The 25,422-nt window shown below is 41.4% G+C and overlaps 1 protein-coding gene across 1 annotated transcript in view; it reads left to right on the plus strand.

The window, feature by feature from the left end:
- The window catches only part of LOC145415018 (glycerol-3-phosphate phosphatase-like), a 319,700-nt gene that overhangs the window by 106,101 nt on the left and 188,177 nt on the right, over window positions 1-25,422 (plus strand). Inside the window, exon 3 of the mRNA XM_080284435.1 lies at window positions 24,012-24,149. Coding sequence (XP_080140561.1) covers window positions 24,012-24,149 — 138 coding nt within the window. The remainder of the gene's footprint in view (window positions 1-24,011; window positions 24,150-25,422) is intronic.

A 25,422-nucleotide genomic window follows, 5' to 3' on the forward strand; every position in this document is an offset into this window, starting at 1 on the left:
AGTAAATGGGAAGTTGTTGAATGCCTTGAAAGGTATGTATGAGGGGGCTTAGGCTACAGTGCGTTTGGATAGTGAACTGAGTTAATTTTTCTATATGAATGCTGGACTGAAACAGGGATGCGTCGTGTCACCATGGCTGTTCAATCTGTATATGGCTGTGGTTATAAAGGAGATACATGGTGGAGCAATGGATGCTGAAGCAGCCATAATGAGATAGGGCAACGCTGGAAATTCCTTGTACTGTTGTTTGCAGATGATACTGTATTGTTAAGTGAAGACAAAGGGGAACTGCAAGGTTTGGTGAGTGAGATCGACAGCTCTTATGCTCAAGGATATATTCATGTCAATAATGCATTTTGCAGGAGTAAATTAGCCATCAGAAGAACAAGTCAAAATTAAATTATAAGTAGATATTCAGGTGTAATATAGGTCAAACTTTTTAGTACTGCATGTATTCACCGCATTTTGTTTTCTGCAAAGAAAAAAATTTGATGACTCGGTATTAGCCTAACTGAATAATAAAAATAAAAAAGAAAACTAACACCAGTACAAAATATGGTATTAACTTTGTCTTTCAGCAATACAAAGTATCTGATTTACACCTGAATAATTATGCACGGTAAACCATGGTGATATTCTGCACCGAACAGTAAAGTAACACAATCAGTGGTACACTTGTAACTGAAAAAAGAGAAAAAGTCTCTATTATTTACATAAGGTGGGATAAATGTGCTTTTTGCAATGAAAAATATGAGCTTAATTTTCAAATAAAAGGACACAGAACAATGCTAAAATTATTGTGAAATTTGAGGCCGGAGTCGACCTGAAGTTTCAGAAAACCTTGTGAAAGTGTGTTACAGTAGCCTTCACAAATTTTGTGCAGTGAGTGATAATTTGCATAGGACGGTTTCACTGAAGTAAGCACACTAAATGTCTATTCACAGCAATATATTTTTTGATCCAGTCATTGAGAGAATTATGATAGCTACATTTATCAAAGTTGTTTGACGTACTTGCTTCCAGAGTTTCAATAGTGAGTCTGATGTACTGTGAGTCCGTCTTAGAACATTTTTATTCTGTAAGTCACAAAGATCAGTTTGAGCATCAGAAAGATTAACTTCATCGATGTAAGGTTGACAGGTGCTGAACTCGTCTGCTGCCAACAAAAATGGGTTGTTCTAAGGGAGGCCCAGGGATGGTTCGAGGAGTTTGAAATGGGGTGGGTTACATTAGCTGTGACCAACATGCCGCATATTTGAAAAACTCGTCCCTTATTTGACTAAAAATTTTGATACAGCACTTCTACTATTTTAAGAATAAAAAATTGCCTTGGGATAACCAAAGGCCACCAGCCCGTAATAACTGTTCCTTCCAAGAGAAAAACAAAATACAAGAGAGAGCCAAATTCAAGACCTGATCATTTCGAGATGCCTGGACACAATGCTTTTGAAAGACTGGAGGTCATAGCTAGCAGGAATTACAGACAGAGGGAGACAGTTCCAGAGCTGACCTGTTGCATAAATGAAGGACTGGGAGTAACGGTTAACTCTTGCATTAGAGGGTCGGACGGAATTGAGAGTTTCCTGCTAGATGGGTGCTACACGCCCATCGTAGAGGTGGAGGAATGCATGCAGACAGTTCAGAGGAGCAGTGACCATTGAAGTCGCGACAGAAAAGTGATAAAGATACAATAGCGCGGCAAAGAGACAGAAGTTGAATGGAGCCAGTAAGAGGAGGAGAGTTAATGAGACGAAAAGCCTTTGACTCCACCCTATTGAGAAAGGCTGTATGTGGGGAGCCTCCCCACACATGAGAGTTGCACTCTACACACGGGCAGATGAAACCCGTGTATAGAGTCAACAATTGTGCAGGGATAAAGAAGGTACGGAGTCGGCTTAGCACACCTAACCTCTTGGAAGCAGATTTTACAAGAGGTATAACATGATCTTTCCAAGATAAGTCCCGAGTGAATGAAACCCCAAGCATGTTCAAGGATGAAGCAGGATTAAGCTGAATATTATTAAACATTAGTGGGTACACCTGTGGAAGATTTTGTTGGGTTGACAGGTGTTAGAACTGAGTCTTTGATGCATTAAAAACAAGATTATTTTTACCCCAGTCAGATATACGAGCCAAGTCAGACATTAGGTGTGCCATAGCCTCATCCCTTTTTGTTGAAGTAACTGCTGAGATGGACGTTGCGGGAACCGAATGGAAAGGTGAAGGGTGGAGTCATCAGCATACGAGTGGATAGGGTTAGGTGTACAGCTTAGAAGGTCATTGATGAATAAAAGGAAGAGAGTTGGTGATAGGACAGAGCCCTGAGGAACACCACTGTTGATCTAGGAGAAGAAATGTGACCATCTACAACAGCAGCTATAAAAGGACCAACCCGAGAGGAAGCTGTAGATGAAGGCACAGGTAGAAGTATAGGAACCGTAAGAGGGCAGTTTGGAAATTAAAGATTCATGCCAGACTCGATTGAAAGCCTTTCAGAAGTCAAGTGCAGTGGCAAAGCTTTCGCCAAAGTCCCAAAGGAGGATGACCAGGACTCTGAAAGGTAGGTGAGAGGATCGCCAGTGGAGCGTCCCTGAGGGAACCCATACTGACGGTCGGAAAGAAGGTTGTGATGGGAAATATGCTTTATTTATTATTATTATTTTTTTTTTGGTTAAGAATAGACACGAAAACTTTTGATATACAGGATGTTTAAGCAATTGGGCGATAGAGGGTTGGCAATGGTCACCCTTCTTTGGAACTGGCTGAATGAGAGCAAATTTCCAGCAAGAAGGAAAGGTACAGTTGTCAGACAGAGATGAAAAAGTTTACTTAGGCAGGGTGTAAACACAGAAGCACAGTTCTTGAGGACAACAGGAGAGATTCCATCAGGCCCATATGCCTTGTTGGTACTGAGGCCTGTGATGGCAGAAAATACATCAGCTGAAGAAATTTTAATGTCAGCCATGAGGAAGTCAGGTGGGGAAAGTGATGGAGGAACAGCACCGGAATCGTCTCTCTCTATCTCTCTAATATATATATATATATATATATATATATATATATATATATATATATATATATATATATATATATATATTATATATATATATATATATATAGTCGTATATATATATGTGTGTGTGTGTGTGTGCAGACACATTATAAGTGCATCCTGATGATTTAAATGTGAATATTCATTGGACTTCACAATGGAAAAGCAGCCTGTCTCACCTTTTTTTTTTTTTTTTTTTTTTTTTGACCAACTCTGAGCCAAGTATTGGGGGATAACATCCCCCACTCCCCCATGGTCGGGCCATCCCTGCTTGTACTTAAAACCACCCGAACTTGGACCAAAGTCTGAATTACTGTTGACAAGAAAATAGATACCATGTAAATTATTTAATAGTCTGATTAAATTACTTCACCCAGTCATGACATTTGGAATTTTTTATGACCAGATCAGCAGCAGGAATGCATAAAAGTTTGCCCCTCCCCCCCCTTTGCCACCGTTCCATGGGTGAAGGGGGTCCAGTTCAAGGCACCATCATTGATATGGTACTTGATTTTGGCTTAGACTGTACTCTGACAGGAGGGAAACTAGGGTATTTTGTATTTTGTCCTCTAAACATATTCAATATTTAAAAAGAAAAACTTTTGTAAAAAAATATTTTGTCCTCTCGGAGACCTTTCCATGTATGTAAAAAAAAAAAAAAAAAACTTAATTCCATTTTTGAACAAAACTGGAGGTTAATTTTTTGGCCAAATTAGAATAAAAAAAATGGGGGGTAACCCCCCTGGTCGGACCATCCCTGCGGAGGCCAACTTTTTTTTTTTTCTTCTTTACGGTGAAACTCAGAAAACCGATCTACAAATTCCTTCTGCATATTCTGCAGGTACTTATTGTATATGTCAGCCGCTAAGTGATTTCCCCAAGTCTTACACAGTGTGTCGAGTGAGAACATGGATGCATTAGGTGTTTTTGAAACAGCCTTATCTTACTAACAGATGCAGTTATTGAGTGTTTACTAGTCACAGATATCGTTGTTATTGCTTAGAGGTGTCGGCTGAATGCATTTAAATGTTGCATGATGTCAGCAAAAGACGTCAGCGTTTCAGTCCATTCATTCGAAGTTATCTTTTTCTGAACAGTTTCAGTTTTCATAGGCAATTTTTGCTGAGCATTGAAGAAGCCAATCTGGAAGCAGCAAATCATCAAAGCCATTTAATATTTTATCTTTCGGAAGCTATTGAACTACTCAGTGATATACCAAAATATTATAGTGAGCATCTTGAATTCCCTGTGTTTCTGGACATGCTTACGAAAGAAATAGCTAAAATAACTTCTTCCTTATCTCTTGTAAGAATGAAGATTCCGGGTTATGAATGATGGTAAGATGTTCCTGATATATGAGACAATAATAAAACATAATCCCAAGTGTCATCGCTGCTGGAACAGAGCCACAAATCCGTTTTTACCTGCGACGAAGCGGACAGGTCTACAATTGATACACCCGGGGGATCTTTTTCTTATTTCTCCTACGAGGAAAGTTCGACTATCTGCACTTGAAGAGCTCTAAATGATTATCTTACAAAATACTTTTTTGCTCAGCTTCAAAATTTGAGTTTATTGAACAGGTCATATTTTGCATCAGCAGCTGCTGAGTCAGCAGATGCATCAGCTAACTATTAGATTTACAGGTTCGGTTCTGAGAGGATATTGTCGCGATTTTCTTATGAAATGCAAAGTTGCTCAGCTTGAAAATTTTTGTTGATATGACATGTCAGCTGTTGCATCAGCTGATGCATCAGCTGATTATTTAGCAGTTTTCAATTTTTGTCATTCGGGGGCAATTTAATGAATTAATTTCACATGCTCTACGAGTTTCAAAGAAAGAAACTTTTAATATTTAGGTGCAATAGTTTCGCCATAGGTCTATGGAATAAGTTTCTTCTTGTTACCACCTTACAAAGCAGATGCTCCGAAAGTCATTACTGTATAAAATTTATGCTGTGGAACTTCATAGTTCTCACATCTGCTAGTAAAAATCAGAGGACTCGTTTCTTGATATTTCATTCATTCATTGCACCCCGTTTATTATTCACGCAGAATACACGGAATAATGACCATCTTACTGGCCGCATAGCAAGTAATTTGAACTTCGATCAGTCGGCGGCAAACGTGAATTTTTCCGGCCGCATGCAGCCGGAAAAAAGGTGGGTTACTGGCTAACTATATATATATATATAGATAGATAGATAGATAGATAGATATAGATAGATAGATAGATAGATATAGATAGATAGATATAGATAGATAGATAGATAGATAGATATAGATATAGATAGATAGATAGATAGATTAAATATTGGTGAACTGGTAATGGATATCCTTTAGCGTAATGCTTCAGTTAACCTCAAGGCAAGACTTGAAGGTGCTTTCTCGTAATTGTTTACGGTATCCCCTACAATCATAACATTACATCGAACCCCTCACTGCAAGACGTTTTCCATGCCTTAAAACAGTCTGGTATTGCAAGAAAATTACTGTAAAGGCATGTGATCGTAATTAATCGGTTAGGTTAATAAACTCGCATTATATTTTTCATTATAGGAGGAGACGTCATCAACATGTAGGGGTAAAGAGTAATGGAGATCGAGAGATGTTATTCTAAGTTTGTTGAAACGCATTCAATATAACTAGCAGGCCAGATTAGAAGAAAGCGTGGACTGCATCAGCAAAATGATGGTGATGATGAAATAATCATTACATTGGATGAATCACAGCAGTACCATAGCATATGGTGAATCATGACACCATGCATGAAAATTATATATTTTGTATGTCTTTCAGGGACATTTATCTGGTCTTACCCCGCCTCCTATACATCGATTCCCGGCTTTCTGTATTTCTTGCGCCAGTGCGGGTGCCCCCACCACGTACACCTTCTTCCTGAAGTTGATCTCCTTCAAATACTGGCCCAGGACGTACGGTGCACAGATCACATGATCCTGTCGGGAAAAGAGAGATCACATGTATCAGTTATTCTTCATGGTCGTTCCAAATATATTCTATTTATCGCCTAATTCTCCCTCCATGATGGATGTCAGCATTTTTAGTTGACTCAGTAACAACTATTCCCAAGACGTTATTCTCTCTCGTGTTTGCCATAATCCTATCATTGGTCTCAGTTCTCGGCTGACTCTCTTTACTTCTTCCAATCCTTACATATGCTGTGTAACAAATACGATGGCAGAAATTAACTTCGAGAACTTGTCATATCAACTCGATGGTATATTAATTTTGATTATATATTACAGATCTGTTAATGTGTGCTTCAAGTATGATAAGAAACTGATATATGTTTGATGGGACCTCCCAGGAGCCGGGCCTAGAAATGCCTATGTCGCCGAGTTACTGAGTAATCAAATTTGATGTACAAAGACAAATGGTCTCTTGTATTCTCTTGTGAAATCTGGTGAAAACATCTGCTGAAAGGCTCAGGTCTTGGTGTGCATTGATCTGTGTCATACAGATGGTTGGCAGCATTGACATTAGATGACATTTGCTCCAGGTGACGAACCTGTGGAAACTAGCACACTGAATTTTTAGTTACTAAGCGAAACATATCTCTATACATTTTTCCGACTGCTACCTTCACTAGATATACAGTATATGGAATCGTTTCTCATATCTCTCTCTCTCTCTCTCTCTCTCTCTCTCTCTCTCTCTCTCTCTCTCTCTCTCTCTCTCTCTTACTGCCATGTCAGGAAGAATGCAATCCAGTTACTAAAGGAACTGTCCTGCAATCAGTTCTCCTTTATTCATTTAACTTCCACTTAGCTTAAGCTGATAATTAAGAGTTGTGATTGTCATTATCTGTGTTAAAAAAGTGCCCAGTCTATTTTACATATGAGGACAGAGTTACCGTCTCATGATATCGAATCTTTTGATTGGCGAAATGAATCCCACAGGCTGGAGATCAAACACATAATCCAGATGACCAAATTCTACACATAGCTAGTAGCGTGCTTCAATTTAGGTGCACTGCTTGCAGGTGCTGTCTTCTCCGTCGGTGTGATTATTTCCTGGTCCTGTAGTGGTGTGGTAACAAGAGGCGATATGAACGATGACTGTTTTCCGTTGTACCTTCCTCCCGAAATCGCCTAATCTACCTTTCTACGGTTCTGCATACACCGAATGTTTACATTATCTGTTCGGGATTCTCTCCCACTAAATAATAGTAGATCATGCCACGTCGGACGCAGCAGTTTCAGCGAAATGATGTTAAGATTTCGGAATGTTCTATGTTCATTTATACCGTCATTGTATCAGCAGCAGATATGAAGCCTGAGGGAGTCAGGCTAGAAAACAGAAATATGTATTTGTGGTAGAACTCTCATAATGTTTCATGTGTTTCTCATAATCTTCTAACAAAACAGCAATGCGACTTTTGTCTTTGATTGTACACCCGTAAAAAAAGTATCGTTGCGCATGGGATCTATATGATGCGATGCCGTTGCAGGCAACGTTACACGACCTGTTTCTGCATCGTTGGTAACTTTACATCCTTGGCCTGTCGTCTTACTGAGTTTATTCGTTTTCGAAAAGTGTGAATCCAACAAGACCTCAGTCATATATTAGACAACTAGGTGGTGACATTGCTGAAAGCAAACGCCAATCCGATCACCAACGAGATCTTATGTCAACCCGAAGTATCATGGAGACATCTCAAGCCATGGAAGCATACAATGAAGACTATGAAGGGATGGAAATAAAATGTCTGGATGTTTATGCCACTTAATTTCCTAATGGTTTATTCATAGCACATACACTGGAAACTCATGGACGGTGAAATATTTTTATATACCACCATCCACTCACTCGATGTAGTGCATTCCTCAGCTGACATTGCACTGAGTATTACGAAAATAACTTCTCGTAATTCAAGAAACCATTCATTATTTTGAGTAGTAACTCACTTGATGTAGTGCTGCCTACTTCCTTAGCTTTTATCATTCTTTTTCTGTGCCTGCCCTCCTCTCTTCCTATTTCTCTTATCTTTCCTGTCACTTCTTATTCCTTTTCTTTCCTTTATAGGTGGCTTTACATTGAGTGACAAGCCAAATGGTTTCCTGGAAGCCAAGAAACCATTTACAACGCTGGGTGGTAACCATATAACCAAACCATACGTGCTCCTTACGTGTCAACAAGTGGATTGGTGGAGGGTTGGTGCCCCTCCCTGTAAAACAAATAACTCAGTGTCAAATGGCCACCCTTTGCGGGACTGTGGTGTCTGGTAATAGATAGATAGATAGAACCATATATCCAAATGGCTGCCCGGTGGCCAACGAAGGTGGGTCATAATAGTTACATCTGGAGGGTGGCTGAGAGCTTAATACTCAAGTTATGTCATTCAGTGGCAAGTGAAGCTTGTCACTTTTACACTAATGATCGACACTGAATAGCCTAGCTCCGGGTCCCGAGTCACCCAATGGAGAAAGAAGGACTGAATGATAGGTTGAAAAATAAGAGCTCCACATTCTGTGGAGTTCTTATTGATATTGTTGATATTATTTTCTTGTTGTTGTTGTTGGGGGGGGGGGAGATCTAGAAGGCTAGCATTCCAAGGCCGTTTGAAATAAAGACTTGAAATTTTCAGGACTGATGTATATTAGTTGCAGGCTTCTTTTAGCATATTTTGTTTTTTCCCTAGCACTAGCGCTGCATAGTGCCCTGTATGTTATTTTTTTTCAATTTTTGCTCTGCTGCGCAGCAAAAACTACTGAATCGACTGCTTTGTAAGTGGTCCAGTATGTAGTCGTCAGCATATACCGGTGCACCTGGATATTGATACTGAGATCCAACAAATACTTTCTGAGATATTGAGAAAAATCAAAATGGCCGCCTCATTCTTGAAAGTGCTAAATCGGAAAATATTTGGCCGCTTTTGACCAGACTCGGTGGAAACGCAGTGGGTCACGAGTGAATATGATTTGCATAGTATTAATGGCCCTGACCTTGATGTCAAGGTCACAGGTCAAAGGCTGTAAAAAAATCTGTCGTACCACAAGTCCCTTAAAATTAGGTCTACAATGATAACAAAAATATTTTCATCTGGAATGTGGAGTTCTTTGAATATTGCTTCAGCAAAGCCATAATTCTAGTCATTATTACTTATTATTATTTTATTACTGTTATTATTAGGAGAAGGGTGGGTCGTGAACTGAATGAACGGAAGGCAATGACTGATTATGTGCGTGTGTGTGGACGAAGGGATGAGAAATGTGTAACAGATGTGGAGGTTGGGGGAGTGCACTTTCTGACCATTACTTAGTGGTGATCGTCAGAATCAAGGTCAAAAGGAAATGGAGAAATAGAAGAAGGGAAGAACAGGAGAAAGTACTTCATGCAAGGAGAGTAAAAGGGTTGCAAGAAGATAGAAAAAAGGCAGAATATAAGAGTGAAGTGGAGGAGTGATTGGGTAAATATGGATTGGAGCAGATGGGGGACGTGGAAGTTGTGTGTAAGATATGCACAGATTTAATGTGTGCAGCATGTGAGGTGGTGTGTGGGTTGAAGAGAAGACGAAAGGGGGTGCAGGGAACAGCATGGTGGAATGAAGAGGTGAGAGAGGCTGTGGCACAAAAGAAGAAAGCTTATAGTGAGTGGATGAGAAACAGGGGCTTCGAAGAAATTGAGAGATGGAAGAGAGTTACATGTAGTGAGGAAGAGAGAGGTGAAAAGATTAGTAAGAGAGAGTAAGAAGAGAGTGGATGAGGAATTTGGAAGGAATTTGAGTGTAAACTGGAGGGAATGTACGACAATGTTCTGGAAAGAAGTAAAGAGAGTTAGACAGGGTGCCAAAGAAACTAGTTGGGGAGTGAAAGATACCGGTAAAAATGGCAGATTACTAGTAGAGAAGGGAGAAAAAGTGAGCAGATGGAAAGAACACTTTAAACTGTTGAACATAGAGAATGAAAGTAATGCGAGTGTAAGTGGCTGGGGAATTGCTGGGAGACAGAGGGATGTGAGAAGAGAGGAAGAAATCAGTAGGATGGAAGTTGTGGAAGCAATGAAGAAAGTTAATATGAGGAAAGCCCCAGGAATTGATGAAGTGTGTGGTGAAATGCTGAAGCATGGGGGAGAGATAGTAGTAGAATTGATGTGGAAGATGTGCAGATCGGCCTGGAGGAAGGTAGAGTCCGGAGGATTGGAAGTCAGGTATAATTATTCCCTTGTACTACAGAAACGGGGGAAAAGAAGTATATGGTAATCATAGGGGCATTTGTCCTCTTAGTGTAATAGGAAAAGTGTATGGTATAGGATACTTACTGACAGAGTTAGGGAAATAACAGAGGTATTAGTTGGAGAACAGGGACGTTTTAGGAAGGGAAAAGGTTATGTAGATCAGATATTCATTCTTAGATCTTTAGTGGAAAAGTTTCTCGAGAAGAGAAAGAAGTTGCATGCAGCCTTCATGGATTTGGAGAAAGAATATGACAGGGTGGATAGACAATGGACTATGGAAAGTATTAGGAATACATGGAGTAGATGGGAAGTTGTTGAATGCCGTGAAGAGTATGTATGATGGTGCTAAGGATGCAGTGCGTGTGGATAGTGAACTGAGTGAATTCTTCTATTTGAAGGTTAGATTAAAACAGGGATGTGTCATGTCTCCATGGTTGTTCAATCTGTATATGGATAGGGTAATAAAAGAGATACAAGGTAGGGCAGTGGATGTTGGAGCGGCCCTAGTGAGAGAGGGCAGTGTGTGGAACCTCTCTGTACTGTTGTTTGCAGATGATACTGTGTTGTTAAGTGAAGACGAAGGAGAGCTGCAAGGCTTGGTGGATAAGTCTGGGAGAGCGTGTACGAAACGAAATCTAAAGATGAATGTAGGGAAGAGTAAAGTTATGGTCTTCGAGAGAAGGTAAGTTAGTAAATGTACAGTGAGGTTGGATGATGAGGAAATGGAAAATGTGAGTGCGTATAAGTAATTGGGTAGTGTGATGAGTAAGGATGGAAGTTTAGAGGATGAAAAGCTTGAAAGGGTACAACAAGGAAGAAAGGTTGCTGGTTCCTTGAAAGAAATGATAAGAAACAGGGAAGTGAGCATGTAAGTGAAAAAGTTACTACATGACAGTCCTGTGATACCAACTCTAATGTATGGAAGTGAAGATTGGACCTTGTTAGAGAGACAGAAGTCAAGAGTGAGAGCAGTGGAAATGAGTTATCTAGGGGTAGCATGTGGAGTCACATGGAGTGACAGACTGACAAATGAGGAAGTGAATGAGCGTTGTGATGTGGATGTGGCTGTGATAAGAAGTATTAGGAGAAACACACTGAGGTCGTCTGGCCATGTGGAGAGGATGGAGAGTGAGAGACTGACGAGAAGAGTGTCTGTGAGTGAGGTGGAGGGGGGGGGAGGGATGGGGAGGCCAAGGATGGGACGGAGGGATGGAGTGGAGAGGTATATGAGGGAGGGGGGTGTGAGGTGGGAGCAGGGCAGTGAAAAGGCGGGTGACAGGGTGACATGGAGGCAATTTGTTTGTGGCCACCCCTTACGGGATTAAGGCGTCTGGTAATAGACAGATAAATGGATTATTATTATTGTTATGGAGAGAACACTTTAAGGAATTGTTGAACATAGAGAATGGAAGTAATGCGAGGATAAGTGGCTGGGGAATGGCTGGGAGAAGGAGGGAGGTGAGAAGACAGGAAGAAATCAGTGGGACAGAAGTTGTGGAAGCAATGAAGAAAGTCAAACTGGGGAAAGCCCCAGGAATTGATGGAGTGTGTGGTGAAATGCTGAAGCATGGGGGAGAGATAGTAGTAGAATGAATGTGGAAGATGTGCAGATTGGCCTGGGAGGAAGGTAGAGTCCCGGAGGATTGGAAGTCGTATAATTACTCCCTTGTACAAAGGAAAAGGGGAAAAAGAAGTGTGTGATAATCATAGGGGCATTTGTCTTGTTAGTGTAATAGGAAAAGTGTATGGGAGGATACTTATTGACAGAGTTAGGGAAATAACAGAGGAATTAGTTGGAGAAGAACAGGGAGGCTTTACGAAGGGAAGAGGTTGTGTAGATCAGATACTCATTCTTAGATCTTTAGTAGAAAAGTTTCTAGAGAAGGGAAAGAAGTTGCATGCGGCCTTCATGGATTTGGAGAAAGCATATGACAGGGTGGATAGACAAGGATTGTGGAAAGTATTAAGAATATATGGAGTAGATGGGAAGTTGTTGAATGCTGTGAAGAGTACCGGTATCTATGATGGTGCTAAGGCTGCACTGCGTGTGGATGGTGAACTAAGAGAATTTTTCTCTTTGAAGGTTGGGTTGAAACAGGGATGTGTCATGTCTCCAGTGTTGTTCAATCTGTACATGGATGGGGTGATAAAAGAGGTACAAGGTAGGGCAGTGGATGTTGGAGTGGCCCTAGTGAGAGAGGGTAGTGTTTGGAAACTCCCTGTGCTGTTGTTTGCAGATGATACTGTGCTGTTGAATGAAGACGAAGGGGATCTGCAGGGCTTGGTGGATGTGTTTGGGAGAGTTTGTAAGAAACGGAATCTAAAGGTGAATGTAGGGAAGAGTAAAGTGATGGTCTTTGAGAGAGGTGAAGTCAGTGAATGTAGAGTGAGGTTCGATGGTGAGGAAATGGAAAATGCGAGTGCGTTTAAGTACCTGGGGAGTGTGATGAGTAAGGATGGAAGTTTGGTGGGTGAAGTGCTTGATAGGGTGCAACAGGGATGAAATGTTACTGGTTCCTTGAAAGCAATAAGAAAACAAGGAAGTGAGCATGGAAGTGAAAAAGTTACTACATGACAGTATTGTGATAAGAACTCTAACGTATGGAACTGAAGCTTGGACGTTGTTGGAAGGACACAAGTCAAGAGTGAGAGCAGTGGAAATGAGTTATTCAAGAGGAGCCTGTGGAGTCACATGGAGAGACAGGCTGACGAATGAGGATATAAAGGAGCGTTGTGGTGTGGATGAGAGGAAGCATTAGGAGGAACACACTGAAGTGGTTTGGCCATGTGGAGAGGATGGAGGGTGAGAGACTGACGAGGAGAGTGTATGTGAGTGAGGTGGAGGGGGGAAGAGGGAGGGGGAGGCCGAGGATGAGATGGAGGGATGGAGTGGAGAGGTATATGAGAGAGGGGGATGTGAGTTGGGAGCAGGGCAGTGAAATGGCGGGGGACAGGGCGACGTGGAGGCGATTTGTTTGTGGCCACCCCGTATGGGATTGAGACGTTTGGCAATTGATAGATAGATAGATTATTATTATTATTATTACCAGCCACAATAACGAAGCTGGTATTGTTTTCAATTTGTCTGTCTGTCTGTGTATCTGTTAGCAAAATAAATTCGCAACCACTCAAGATATCGTCACTAATTTTTACAGGTGTGTAGCAGGGATGAAAATCTCCCGCGAGTTCGAAAATAGTGAAAGTAGGTCAAGGTCTATGTGTCTGTTAGCTTCTGGTGTGATTCCTTCCTTGTTGGTGCCTCTAGTTATTATTATTATTATTATTATTATTACTATTATTATTGTTGTTCTTGTTGTTGTTGTGTCGTTGATATTATTATTATTATTATTTAATTTGTATTATTATTGTATTATTATTACACGCTTAAAGGCCGCCTTTGGTGGTCTCTGTTCGATGTCAAGCAGCAAACCAACAAACATAGAGAAACCGGATCATTATAATCTATATACTATATCACTATGCTAAACAGTTTTAGAAGTGTAAAGAGGGAGGAAGGAGAGAAGAGAGTGATAATACAAGAAACACGTCACTCTTGTCTTTTTTTCAAGCCGGTAATTTCAACGCTGGACCAAGGCTGAATCCATCCCCTCCACGCTAAACAAAAGTCCTGAAATGAGTCATAACTTGGGAATCGGTGGCCTGATTGTATATTCTTTATAATTTCCTTATAATTCAAAGCAATTAAAAAATAATGTTATATGCTCAGATGCCCTCATTCAGACAGCACTCTCATATCGGCATCCTCCTTCACAGGACTGATGAAAATGTGACCCTCATGGTGCATCCAACTACAAAAAGATATATATACATGCATATAAACATCATGGAGGGAGAGAGACTAATGAGGAGAGTGTATGTGAGTGAGGTAGAGGGGAGGAGAGGGAGGAGGAGGCTGAGAATGAGACGGAGGAATGGAGTGGTGAGATATAGGAGAAAAGGGGATGTGAGCTGGGAGCAAGGCAGTGAAGTGGCATTGGACAGGGCAACATGGAGGAGATTTGTTTGTGGACACTCCTATAGGGATTAGAGGTGTCTGGCAACAGATAGATAGAGATAAACATCATAAAGACACCTCACAAACGCAACATAATTATCAGAAGCAGCAACAGCATCCCAACCTCTTTTCCCACCAAAGAATGGGATGATGTAGGGTCCAGTACAAGATAAAACACTACACAAACACCACACTCACCACAGCAGTCCCATATAGGCCCCCTCCTCTATGGGACTGATGAGAACATGACCTTCGAGAGCGAGGCCGAGGTAGTGTCCAGCCAAAGGAACAGTGATATCAGATGTGCCCAAACTCACTGCTACCTCTCCTTCTCAACACACATACCTGAAGTCAGAACACAAGTGGATGATTTTATTCAGCTACATCAAAGTCCTTATTTATCTATCTCCCTATGTACTGTATATACAGTCATGACTCGCTCTATGATGAGGTTGTGATACATGAAAACCCACTGGATAGCGATGTATCGTACAGAATGGTTAATATAACATGGATTCAGTTGGAGATCAAGGGGGGCCTATGATATAACATGGGTTCAGTAGGGATGGAAGTAAGGGGGTATATGACCAGAAGTACTGATGCTGGCAGAGTTACCAGTGAACGAAGTGATGAAATAGATGAGAAGATAAAGTAGGGAGACAGGACAAATTGCAGTAACAGGGCTAAATCATTTTTGAAAGCTTGATTTGTGTTTACCCTCTACACCTTCTTATCTGCTTAGCCTTTATCTGTTTTACCCAAAGTGAAAATCTTTTCATTTCTGTATTTTTCCAACCATCAGTAGATCATTACCATATTTGCCAGTGTATAGGGCAACTCTAGAACCTCAGTTTCTTAAAAGATGCCCAAAACTGGAGGTCGTCCTAAATGCCGGGTATAAAATCCTAACCTCTATATCCTGTGGTTATGGGATCTGTACGTGTGACAAGTGCTTGTTTCTTCTTCAGGACCATTTCTCACACTTGCTCCTGAGGAGAGCTATTTCATGCTGTGTGCTCGCCTTCTCATGGCTTTATGTGCATATGCATGTTGCAATCATTTCAGCAAGTAATCCAAGTCACGTTTATGTGCTGTTCTAGTCTAACAACCACCAAGGCAACAGCGGGAAAGCACAGTAAAAACGCTCCAATTCAGCAGCTCTGATCATCTGAAAAGTATAGGGTCATGGCACATGGCCCGAGTAGACTCGATTTCTATAAAGTCCCGGCACCGGGAATGAAGTTTTCCAAACCAAACTGTCACGAATTTGCATGACTGTGTATTTATACAAATTCGTGACATTGTACACCTAGTGGGAAATAATGAACTTTAGTAGAAAACCCACTGCGTATCACTCAGTTTAACTGTCCACTGCACTTGGATCGGGATAGTTTTTCAGAACATTCATCGCTGCTTCAAAAGTGACTGTTCTTATGCATGGCATTAATCTGCTCCACTGAGTGATTTTGAATCAGCGTGTGTACAGCATTCGCCCTGCCTCCGTTGACCATTGAAGTTAGGCCACGGCCACTTCCGGCGAACATGCCAGCTCTCACTCCCATACCCAGCTTGGTTAGATCAGTCAGCCGGACCACCTCGGGAGTAGGGTTGTTGTGCCCAGAGTAGAGAGCAAAGGAGAATAGTAATTACAAAAGACATAGAACTATTATCATCATCACCAGCAGCAGCATCCAGATATATTTTACCACAAACAGATGGGGTGAGAAAGGATATAAAAACTGTGAATATCATCACCATCATCATCTTTTTCCACTTTAGTATGCGGTAAGGTAGGATCTATAAACAAGGAAGAAAGTAGGAAAATGGCGCCATTAGCATCATCACCATCATTTTTTGCCATCTAAGGATACGGTGAGACAGGAACCAGAAAACAAGAAAAGAGAAAGTATGAATGAGCCTGAGACCTATCAGCAGCATGCCTAGCAAATTGAACCACACAATCATTCCTCTGTCTTTCCTCTGCCTCTATACTTTTCCTAAGCCTCCCCTGAATTTACACTTCCATCCTGCCTCACTTCTTCTCTCCCTTTCTCCCCTTCCTCCTTCTCTCCCTCACCCCTCTGACTCCCTTCCTCCCTTGGTTGCCTCTTTCACTCTCTCCCTCCTCCATTACTGCAGAATCACATTTCCCCTTGCCTCCCATACTTCCTCTCCCTCACTGTCTCCTATCATGCTCTCTCTCTCCATCACTGCCTCCCTACTTCCTCACTCACTATCTCTTCTCTCTCCCTCCTCCACTGTCACATCACTATGCCTCCCTTTCCTCTCTACCTACCTCCCCTTCCCTTTTCCTCCTTTCTTCCTCTCTCCCTCTGTCTCTCCTCTCCTTTAACAGTGGGTGAGACAACTCTATCATGATTCAGCAAGAATCTGGGTATTACTGTCCAAGTGGTGACATGTGAATGTACCTTACCAGCGAGTGAGGCAGGATTGTCACCAGTGAAGGCAACAATGGCAGGGTCTGGCAGAATGTACCGGTCCACCATGTCTCGAAGACACTAACCCAACAACATTCCATGATGGAACTGCACTCCCAAGCTTCCCTCCTAGACGCTCACCACAAGCCTGGAGAGGGGCGGGAGGGGTTTTCATCATCATCATCATCACCAGATTCGGTCAATGCCATTATCATCATCATCATCATCATCACCCACCATCATTACATGAGCTGGACAATGTGAGGGCAGGGCAGAGCAGAGCAGAGCAGAGCAGAGCAGGGGAGGACAGGACAGCATAGGGTAAGGCAAGACAAGGCAGGGCAGGATAGGACATGACAGTATTAGACAGTGCAGGGCATGGCAGGACAGAACAGGGCAGGGCAGGATAGTGGAAGGAAGCGAAGAGCATGGCTGTGTGAATGTACAGCAAGAAAGTGTGCAAGAAGGAACAACTCACACTGAGGTAGGGTTCTGACCATGTTTTGGTGGTTTCATGCTGGAGTCACTAGTCAAGCATGTAAACAGTGTGTAGGCACTATAAGCAGTGTGTATGATAGAACTCACATCAAGGCAAGGTTGTGACCATGTCTTGGTGGTGATGTCAAGGAGATTCATCCCGAGCTCATCAGCCAAATCTATGGGGGCGTACTGACCCAGGAAAAGTGAGCAAGCAAAACTACTCACTAGCGCAGATCCTCTGTGGGGAAAGAAACACTCATTAGAGGCATGGATGAAATAGAAACAGAGATGTGCTTAACCCCTAAATCCAGCAATATCCTTCTTATCTATCTTTGCTGCTTCAAGTGATTACTCTGCTCAGGGGAAACCTTTTGAACTGAAAGAGGTCAGACATAGCTCTTCTCTATACCACTTCACAAAAGGACTCCCAAAAGCAAATACAGTTGTCTCAAATCCATCCATCATCCAATCCTACACCGCCCCATGAGGAGCGTAGGAGCCCGGGGCCATTAGGCAACTTGGTCCTAACATTTAAGATGAGGGTGACCGGCCTCACTCATCCCAGAGTGGCATTACTTGAACAATAAACCCCAACCATCCCTTGGATATAAACCTTCACTGGCTCAATCAGATTGGATGGCGCCGTAATTATTCACTAAACCACCAAGCACCAAAATTTGGTTATATGGTTACCACCCAGACGTAGTAAATGGTTTCCTGGTGTATAGGAAACCATTTGACTTGTCACTCAGTGTAGAATCACCTACAGGCAGAAGAAGGAGGAAAGAATGAAGGAAGAAAGACAGAAGAGGAAGTGTAAAGTCACCCGTAGGCAGAGAAAGACAAGGAAGACTGAAGAAAAGAAGGACAAAAGAGGATGAAAAGAAAGAAGGACGGGAGGAGAGGAAAGATTGCTGTTGGCAGACACAAGAGAGCAGCACTAAATCGAGCGAGTGGATGGTGAGTGCCCTACCAACCACAGTTGTTTAGATGAAATAAAGAAGTAAATTATTTAAAACAATGAGTAAATTAATAAATCACCTAAATGAAGGGGTGAAGGGGATTCAACTCTTCTTTTCTACCAGTTATTTCTCTATAGGTACCCCTCATTCCCTTTGAGTCAGTGTGGTGTCCATAAATATCACAACTCCATACAACTGGTTATGTAAATGAGGGATGAACTGGCACAAACAGCAGTGGTACTTTATTAAGCGATTTTCTGTAACTTACAGTAAACTTCAGGGCTAAAAAGGGTGTCAAAATGGCAAGTAATAACTAAGATTTACTATATTTCCAGTGTTAATATAATCTTGTATATTACTTATGCAAGCTACATCTTCTAACAGAAACAGAGCACAGCTGTAAAGATATATATGGATATATCAGTATACTATAGGGAGACAGACAGAAAGACAAAAGGACACATAAACAAACAGTTACACAAAGATATAAGCAGACAAAGGGGTAGACAAGAGACAAATATATAATATATACCATACACAGATATATAAGTAATGGCAAATAAACAGACAGTTATCTATCTATCTATCTATCAATCTACTGTTAGACGCCTTAATCCCGTAAGGGGTGGCCACAAACAAATTGCCTCCATGTCACCCTGTCACCCGCCTTTTCACTGCCCTGCTCCCACCTCACACCCCCCTCCCTCATATACCTCTCCACTCCATCCCTCCGTCCCATCCTTGGCCTCCCCATCCCTCCCCCTCCACCTCACTCACAGACACTCTTCTCGTCAGTCTCTCACTCTCCATCCTCTCCACATGGCCAGACGACCTCAGTGTGTTTCTCCTAATACTTCTTATCACAGCCACATCCACATCACAATGCTTCTTCACTTCCTCATTTGTCAGTCTGTCACTCTATGTGACTCCACATGCTACTCGTAAATAACTAATTTCCACTGCTCTCACTCTTGACTTCTGTCTCTCTAACAAGGTCCAATCTTCACTTCCATACATTAGAGTTGGTATCACAGCACTGTCATGTAGTAACTTTTTGACATACATGCTCACTTCCCTGTTTCTTATCATTTCTTTCAAGGAACCAGCAACCTTTCTTCCTTGTTGTACCCTTTCAAGCACTTCACCCTCTAAACTTCCATCCTTACTCTTCACACTACCCAAGTACTTATACGCACTTATATTTTCCATTTCCTCATCATCCAACCTCACTGTACATTTACTAACTTACCTTCTCTCGAAGACCATAACTTTACTCTTCCCTACATTCACCTTTAGATTCCGTCTCATACACGCTTTCCCAGACTTATCCAACAAGCCTTGCAGCTCTCCTTCGTCTTCACTTAACAACACAGTATCATCTGCAAACAACAGTACAGGGAGATTCCACACACTGCCCTCTCTCACTAGGGCCGCTCCAACATCCACTGCCTTACCTTGTATCTCTTTTATAACCCTATGCATATACAAATTGAACAACCATGGAGACATGACACATCCCTGTTTTAATCTAACCTTCAAATAGAAGAATTCATTCAGTTCACTATCCACACGCACTGCAGCCTTAGCACCATCATACATACTCTTCACGGCATTCAACAACTTCCCATCTACTCCATCTATTCCTAATACTTTCCATAGTCCATGTCTATCCACCCTGTCATATTCTTTCTCCAAATCCATGAAGGCTGCATGCAACTTCTTTCTCTTCTCGAGAAACTTTTCCACTAAAGATCTAAGAATGAATATCTGATCTACATAACCTTTTCCCTTCCTAAAACGTCCCTGTTCTCCAACTAATACCTCTGTTATTTCCCTAACTCTGTCAGTAAGTATCTATACCATACACTTTTCCTATTACACTAAGAGGACAAATGCCCCTATGGTTACCATATACTTCTTTTCCCCCGTTACTGTGGCACAAGGGAATAATTATACCTGACTTCCAATCCTCCGGACTCTACCTTCCTTCCAGGCCAATCTGCACATCTTCCACATCCATTCTACTACTATCTCTCCCCCATGCTTCAGCATTTCACCACACACTTCATCAGTTCCTGGGGCTTTCCTCATTTTAACTTTCTTCATTGCTTCCACAGCTTCCGTCCTACTGATTTCTTCCTCTCTTCTCACATCCTGGGGCTTTCCTCATTTTAACTTTCTTCATTGCTTCCACAACTTCCGTCCTACTGATTTCTTCCTCTCTTCTCACATCCCTCTGTCTCCCAGCAATTCCCCAGCCACTTACACTCGCATTACTTTCATTCTCTATGTTCAACAGTTTAAAGTGTTCTTTCCATCTGCTCGCTTTTTCTCCCTTCTCTACTAGTAATCTACCATTTTTATCATTCACTCCCCAACTAGTTTCTTTGGCACCCTGTCTAACTCTCTTTACTTCTTTCCAGAACATTCTCGTACATTCCCTCCACTTTACACTCAAATTCCTTCCAAATTCCTCATCCACTCTCTTCTTACTCTCTCTTACTAATCTTTTCACCTCTCTCTTCCTCTCTACATGTAACTCTTTCTTCCGTCTCTCAACTTCTTCCATGCCCCTGTTTCTCATCCACTCACTATAAGCTTTCTTCTTTTGTGCCACAGCCTCTCTCACCTCTTCATTCCACCATGCTGTTCCCTGCACCCCCTTTCGTCTTCTCTTCAACCCACACACCACCTCACATGGTGCACACATTTCTTCTGTGCATATCTTGCACACACCTTCCACGTCCCCCATCTGCTCCAATCCATATTTACCTAATCACTTCTCCACTTCTCTCTTATATTCTGCCTTTTTTCTATCTTCTTGCAACCCTTTTACTTTCCTTGCATGAAGTACTTTCTCCTGTCCTTCCCTTCTTCTATTTCTCCATTTCCTTTTGACCTTGATTCTGACGATCATCACTAAGTAATGGTCAGAAAGTCCACTCCCCCAACCTCCACATCTGTTACACACTTCTCATCCTTTCGTCCACACACACACACATAATCAGTCATTGCCTTCCGTTCATTCATTTCACGACCCACCCTTCTAATAATAACAGTAATAAAATAATAATAAGTAATAATGAGTAGAATTTGGCTTTGCTGAAGCAATATGCAAAGAACTGCACATTCCAGATGAAAATAATTTTGTTATCATTGTAGACCTAATTTTAAGGGACTTTTGGTACGACAGATTTTTTTACAGACTTTGACCTGTGACCTTGACATCAAGGTCAGGGCCATTAATACTATGCAAATCATGTTCACTCGTGACCCACTGCGTTTCCACCGAGTCTGGTCAAAAGCGACCAAATATTTTCCGATTTAGCACTTTCAAGAATGAGGCGGCCATTTTGATTTTCCTCAATATCTCAGAACGTATTTGTTGGATCTCAGTATCAATATCCAGGTGCACCGGTATATGCTGACGACTACATATTGGACCACTTACAAAGCAGTCGATTCAGTAGTTTTTGCTGCGCAGCAGAGCAAAAATTGAAAAAAAAAATAACATACAGGGCACTATGCAGCGCTAGTGCTATGGAAAAAACAAAATATGCTAAAAGAAGCCTGCAACCAATATACATCAGTCCTGAAAATTTCAAGTCTTTATTTCAAACGGCCTTGGAATGCCAGCCTTCTAGATCTCCCCCCCCCCCAACAACAAAATAATATCAACAATATCAATAAGAACTCCACAGAATGTGGAGCTCTTATTTTTCAACCTATCATTCAGTCCTTCTTTCTCCATTGGGTGACTCGGGACCCGGAGCTAGGCTATTCAGTGTCGATCATTAGTGTAAAAGTGACAAGCTTCACTTGCCACTGAATGACATAACTTGAGTATTAAGCTATCAGCCACCCTCCAGATGTAACTATTATGACCCACCTTCGTTGGCCACCGGGCAGCCATTTGGATATATGGTTACCACTCAAAATAATGAATGGTTTCGTGAATTACGAGAAGTTATTTTCGTAATACTCTGTGCAGTGTCAGCTGAGGAATGCACTACATCGAGTGAGTGGATGGTGGTATATAAAAAAACATTTCACCGTCCATGAGTTTCCAGTGTATGTGCTATGAATAAACCATTAGGAAATTAAGTGGCATAAACATCCAGACATTTTATTTCCATCCCTTCATAGTCTTCATTGTATGCTTCCATGGCTTGAGATGTCTCCATGATACTTCGGGTTGACATAAGATCTCGTTGGTGATCGGATTGGCGTTTGCTTTCAGCAATGTCACCTCCTAGTTGTCTAATATATGATATGAGGTCTTGTTGGATTCACACTCTTCGAAAACGAATAAACTCAGTAAGACGACAGGCCAAGGATGTAAAGTTACCAACGATGCAGCAACAGGTCGTGTAACGTTGCATGCAACGGCATCGCATCATATAGATCCCATGCGCAACGATACTTTTTTTAAGGGTGTACAATCAAAGACAAAAGTCGCATTGCTGTTTTGTCTGAAGATTATGAGAAACACATGAAACATTATGAGAGTTCTACCACAAATACATATTTCTGTTTTCTAGCCTGACTCCCTCAGGCTTCATATCTGCTGCTGATATAATGACGGTATAAATGAACCTAGAACATTCCGAAATCTTAACATCAGTTCGCTGAAACTGCTGCGTCCGACGTGGCATGATCTACTATTATTTAGTGGGAGAGAATCCCGAACAGATAATGTAAACATTCGGTGTATGCAGAACCGTAGAAAGGTAGATTAGGCGATTTCGGGAGGAAGGTACAACGGAAAACAGTCATCGTTCATCGCCCTCTTGTTACCACACCACTACAGGACCAGGAAATAATCACACCGACGGAGAAGACAGCACCTGCAAGCAGTGCACCTAAAATGAAGCACGCTACTAGCTGTGTGTAGAATTTGGTCATCTGGATTACGTGTTTGATCTCCAGCCTGTGGGATTCATTTCGCCAATCAAAAGATTCGATATCATGAGACGGTAACTCTGTCCTCATATGTAAAATAGATTGGGCACTTTTTTAACACAGATAATGACAATCACAACTCGCTAAGTGGAAGTTAAATGAATAAAGGAGAACTGATTGCAGGACAGTTCCTTTAGTAACTGGATTGCATTCTTCCTGACATGGCAGTAAGAGAGAGAGAGAGAGAGAGAGAGAGAGAGAGAGAGAGAGAGAGAATATGAGAAATGATTCCATATACTGTATATCTAGTGAAGGTAGCAGTCGGAAAAATGTATAGAGATATGTTTCGCTTAGTACCCAAAAATTCAGTGTGCTGGTATCCACAGGTTCGTCACCTGGAGCAAACGTCATCTAATGTCAATGCTGCCAACCATCTGTATGACACAGATCAATACACACCAAGACCTGAGCCTTTCAGCAGATGTTTTCACCAGATTTCACAAGAGAATACAAGAGACCTTTTATCTTTGTACATCAAATTTGATTACTCAGTAACTCGGCGACATAGGCATTTCTAGGCCCGGCTCCTGGGAGGTCCCATCAAACATATATCAGTTTCTTATCATACTTGAAGCACACATTAACAGATTTGTAATATATAATCAAAATTAATATACCATCGAGTTGATATGACAAGTTCTCGAAGTTAATTTCTGCCATCGTATTTGTTGTTACACAGCAAATGTAAGTAAGGATTGGAAGAAGTAAAGAGAGTCAGCCGAGAACTGAGACCAATGATAGGATTATGGCAAATACGAGAGAGAATAACGTCTTGGGAATAGTTGTTACTGAGTCAACTAAAAATGCTGACATCCGTCATGGAGGGAGAATTAGGCGATAAATAGAATATATTTGGAACGACCATGAAGAATAACTGATACATGTGATCTCTCTTTTCCCGACAGGATCATGTGATCTGTGCACCGTACGTCCTGGGCCAGTATTTGAAGGAGATCAACTTCAGGAAGAAGGTGTACGTGGTGGGGGCACCCGCACTGGCGCAAGAAATACAGAAAGCCGGGATTCGATGTATAGGAGGCGGGGTAAGACCAGATAAATGTCCCTGAAAGGCATACAAAATATATAATTTTCATGCATGGTGTCATGATTCACCATATGCTATGGTACTGCTGTGATTCATCCAATGTAATGATTATTTCATCATCACCATCATTTTGTTGATGCAGTCCACGCTTTCTTCTAATCTGGCCTGCTAGTTATACTGAATGCGTTTCAGCAAGCTTAGAATAACATCTCTCGATCTCCATTACTCTTTACCCCTACATGTTGATGACGTCTCCTCCTATAATGAAAAATATAATGCGAGTTTATTAACCTAACCGGTTAATTACGATCACGTGCTTTTACAGTAATTTTCTTGCAAATATCAGACTGTTTTAAGGCATGGAAAACGTCTTGCAATGAGGGGTTCGATGTAATGTTATGACTGTAGGGGAGACCGTAAACAATTACGAGAAAGCACCTTCAAGTCTTTCCTTGAGGTTAACTGAAGCATTACGCTAAAGGATATCCATTACCAGTTCACCAATATTTAATCTATCTATCTATCTATCTATCTATATATATTTTTTTTTGTTAGCCAGTAACCCACCTTTTTTCCGGCTGCATGCGGCCGGAAAAATTCACGTTTGCCGCCGACTGATCGAAGTTCAGATTACTTGCTATGCGGCCAGTAAGATGGTCATTATTCCGTGTATTCTGCGTGAATAATAAACGGGGGTGCAATAATGAATGAAATAATCAAGAAACGAGTCCTCTGATTTTTACTAGCAGATGTGAGAACTATGAAGTTCCACAGCATAAATTTTATACAGTAATGACTTTCGGAGCATCTGCTTTGTAAGGTGATAACAAGAAGAGACTTCCTCCATAGACCTGTGGCGAAACTATTACACCTAAATATTAAAAGTTTCTCTATCTGAAACTCGTACAGCATGTGAAATTAATTTATTAAATTGCCCCCGAATGACAAAAATTGAAAACTGCTAAATAATCAGCTGATGCATCAGCTGATGCAACAGCTGACATGTCATATCAACAAAAATTTTCAAGCTGAGCAACTTTGCATTTCAAAAGAAAATCGCGACAATATCCCTTCAGAACCGAACCTATAAATCTAATAGTTAGCTGATGCATCTGCTGACTCAGCAGCTGCTGATGCAAAATATGACCTGTCCAATGAACTCAAATTTTGAAGCTGAGCAAAAAAGTATTTTATAAGATAATCATTTAGAGCTCTTCAAGTGCAGATAGTCGAACTTTCCTCGTAGGAGAAATAAGAAAAAGATCCCCCGG

This window comes from Coenobita brevimanus, chromosome 101 (assembly GCF_032717465.1).
Source record: "Coenobita brevimanus isolate Jiangsu-jjx chromosome 101, ASM3271746v2, whole genome shotgun sequence".
Classification (NCBI taxonomy): domain Eukaryota; kingdom Metazoa; phylum Arthropoda; class Malacostraca; order Decapoda; family Coenobitidae; genus Coenobita; species Coenobita brevimanus.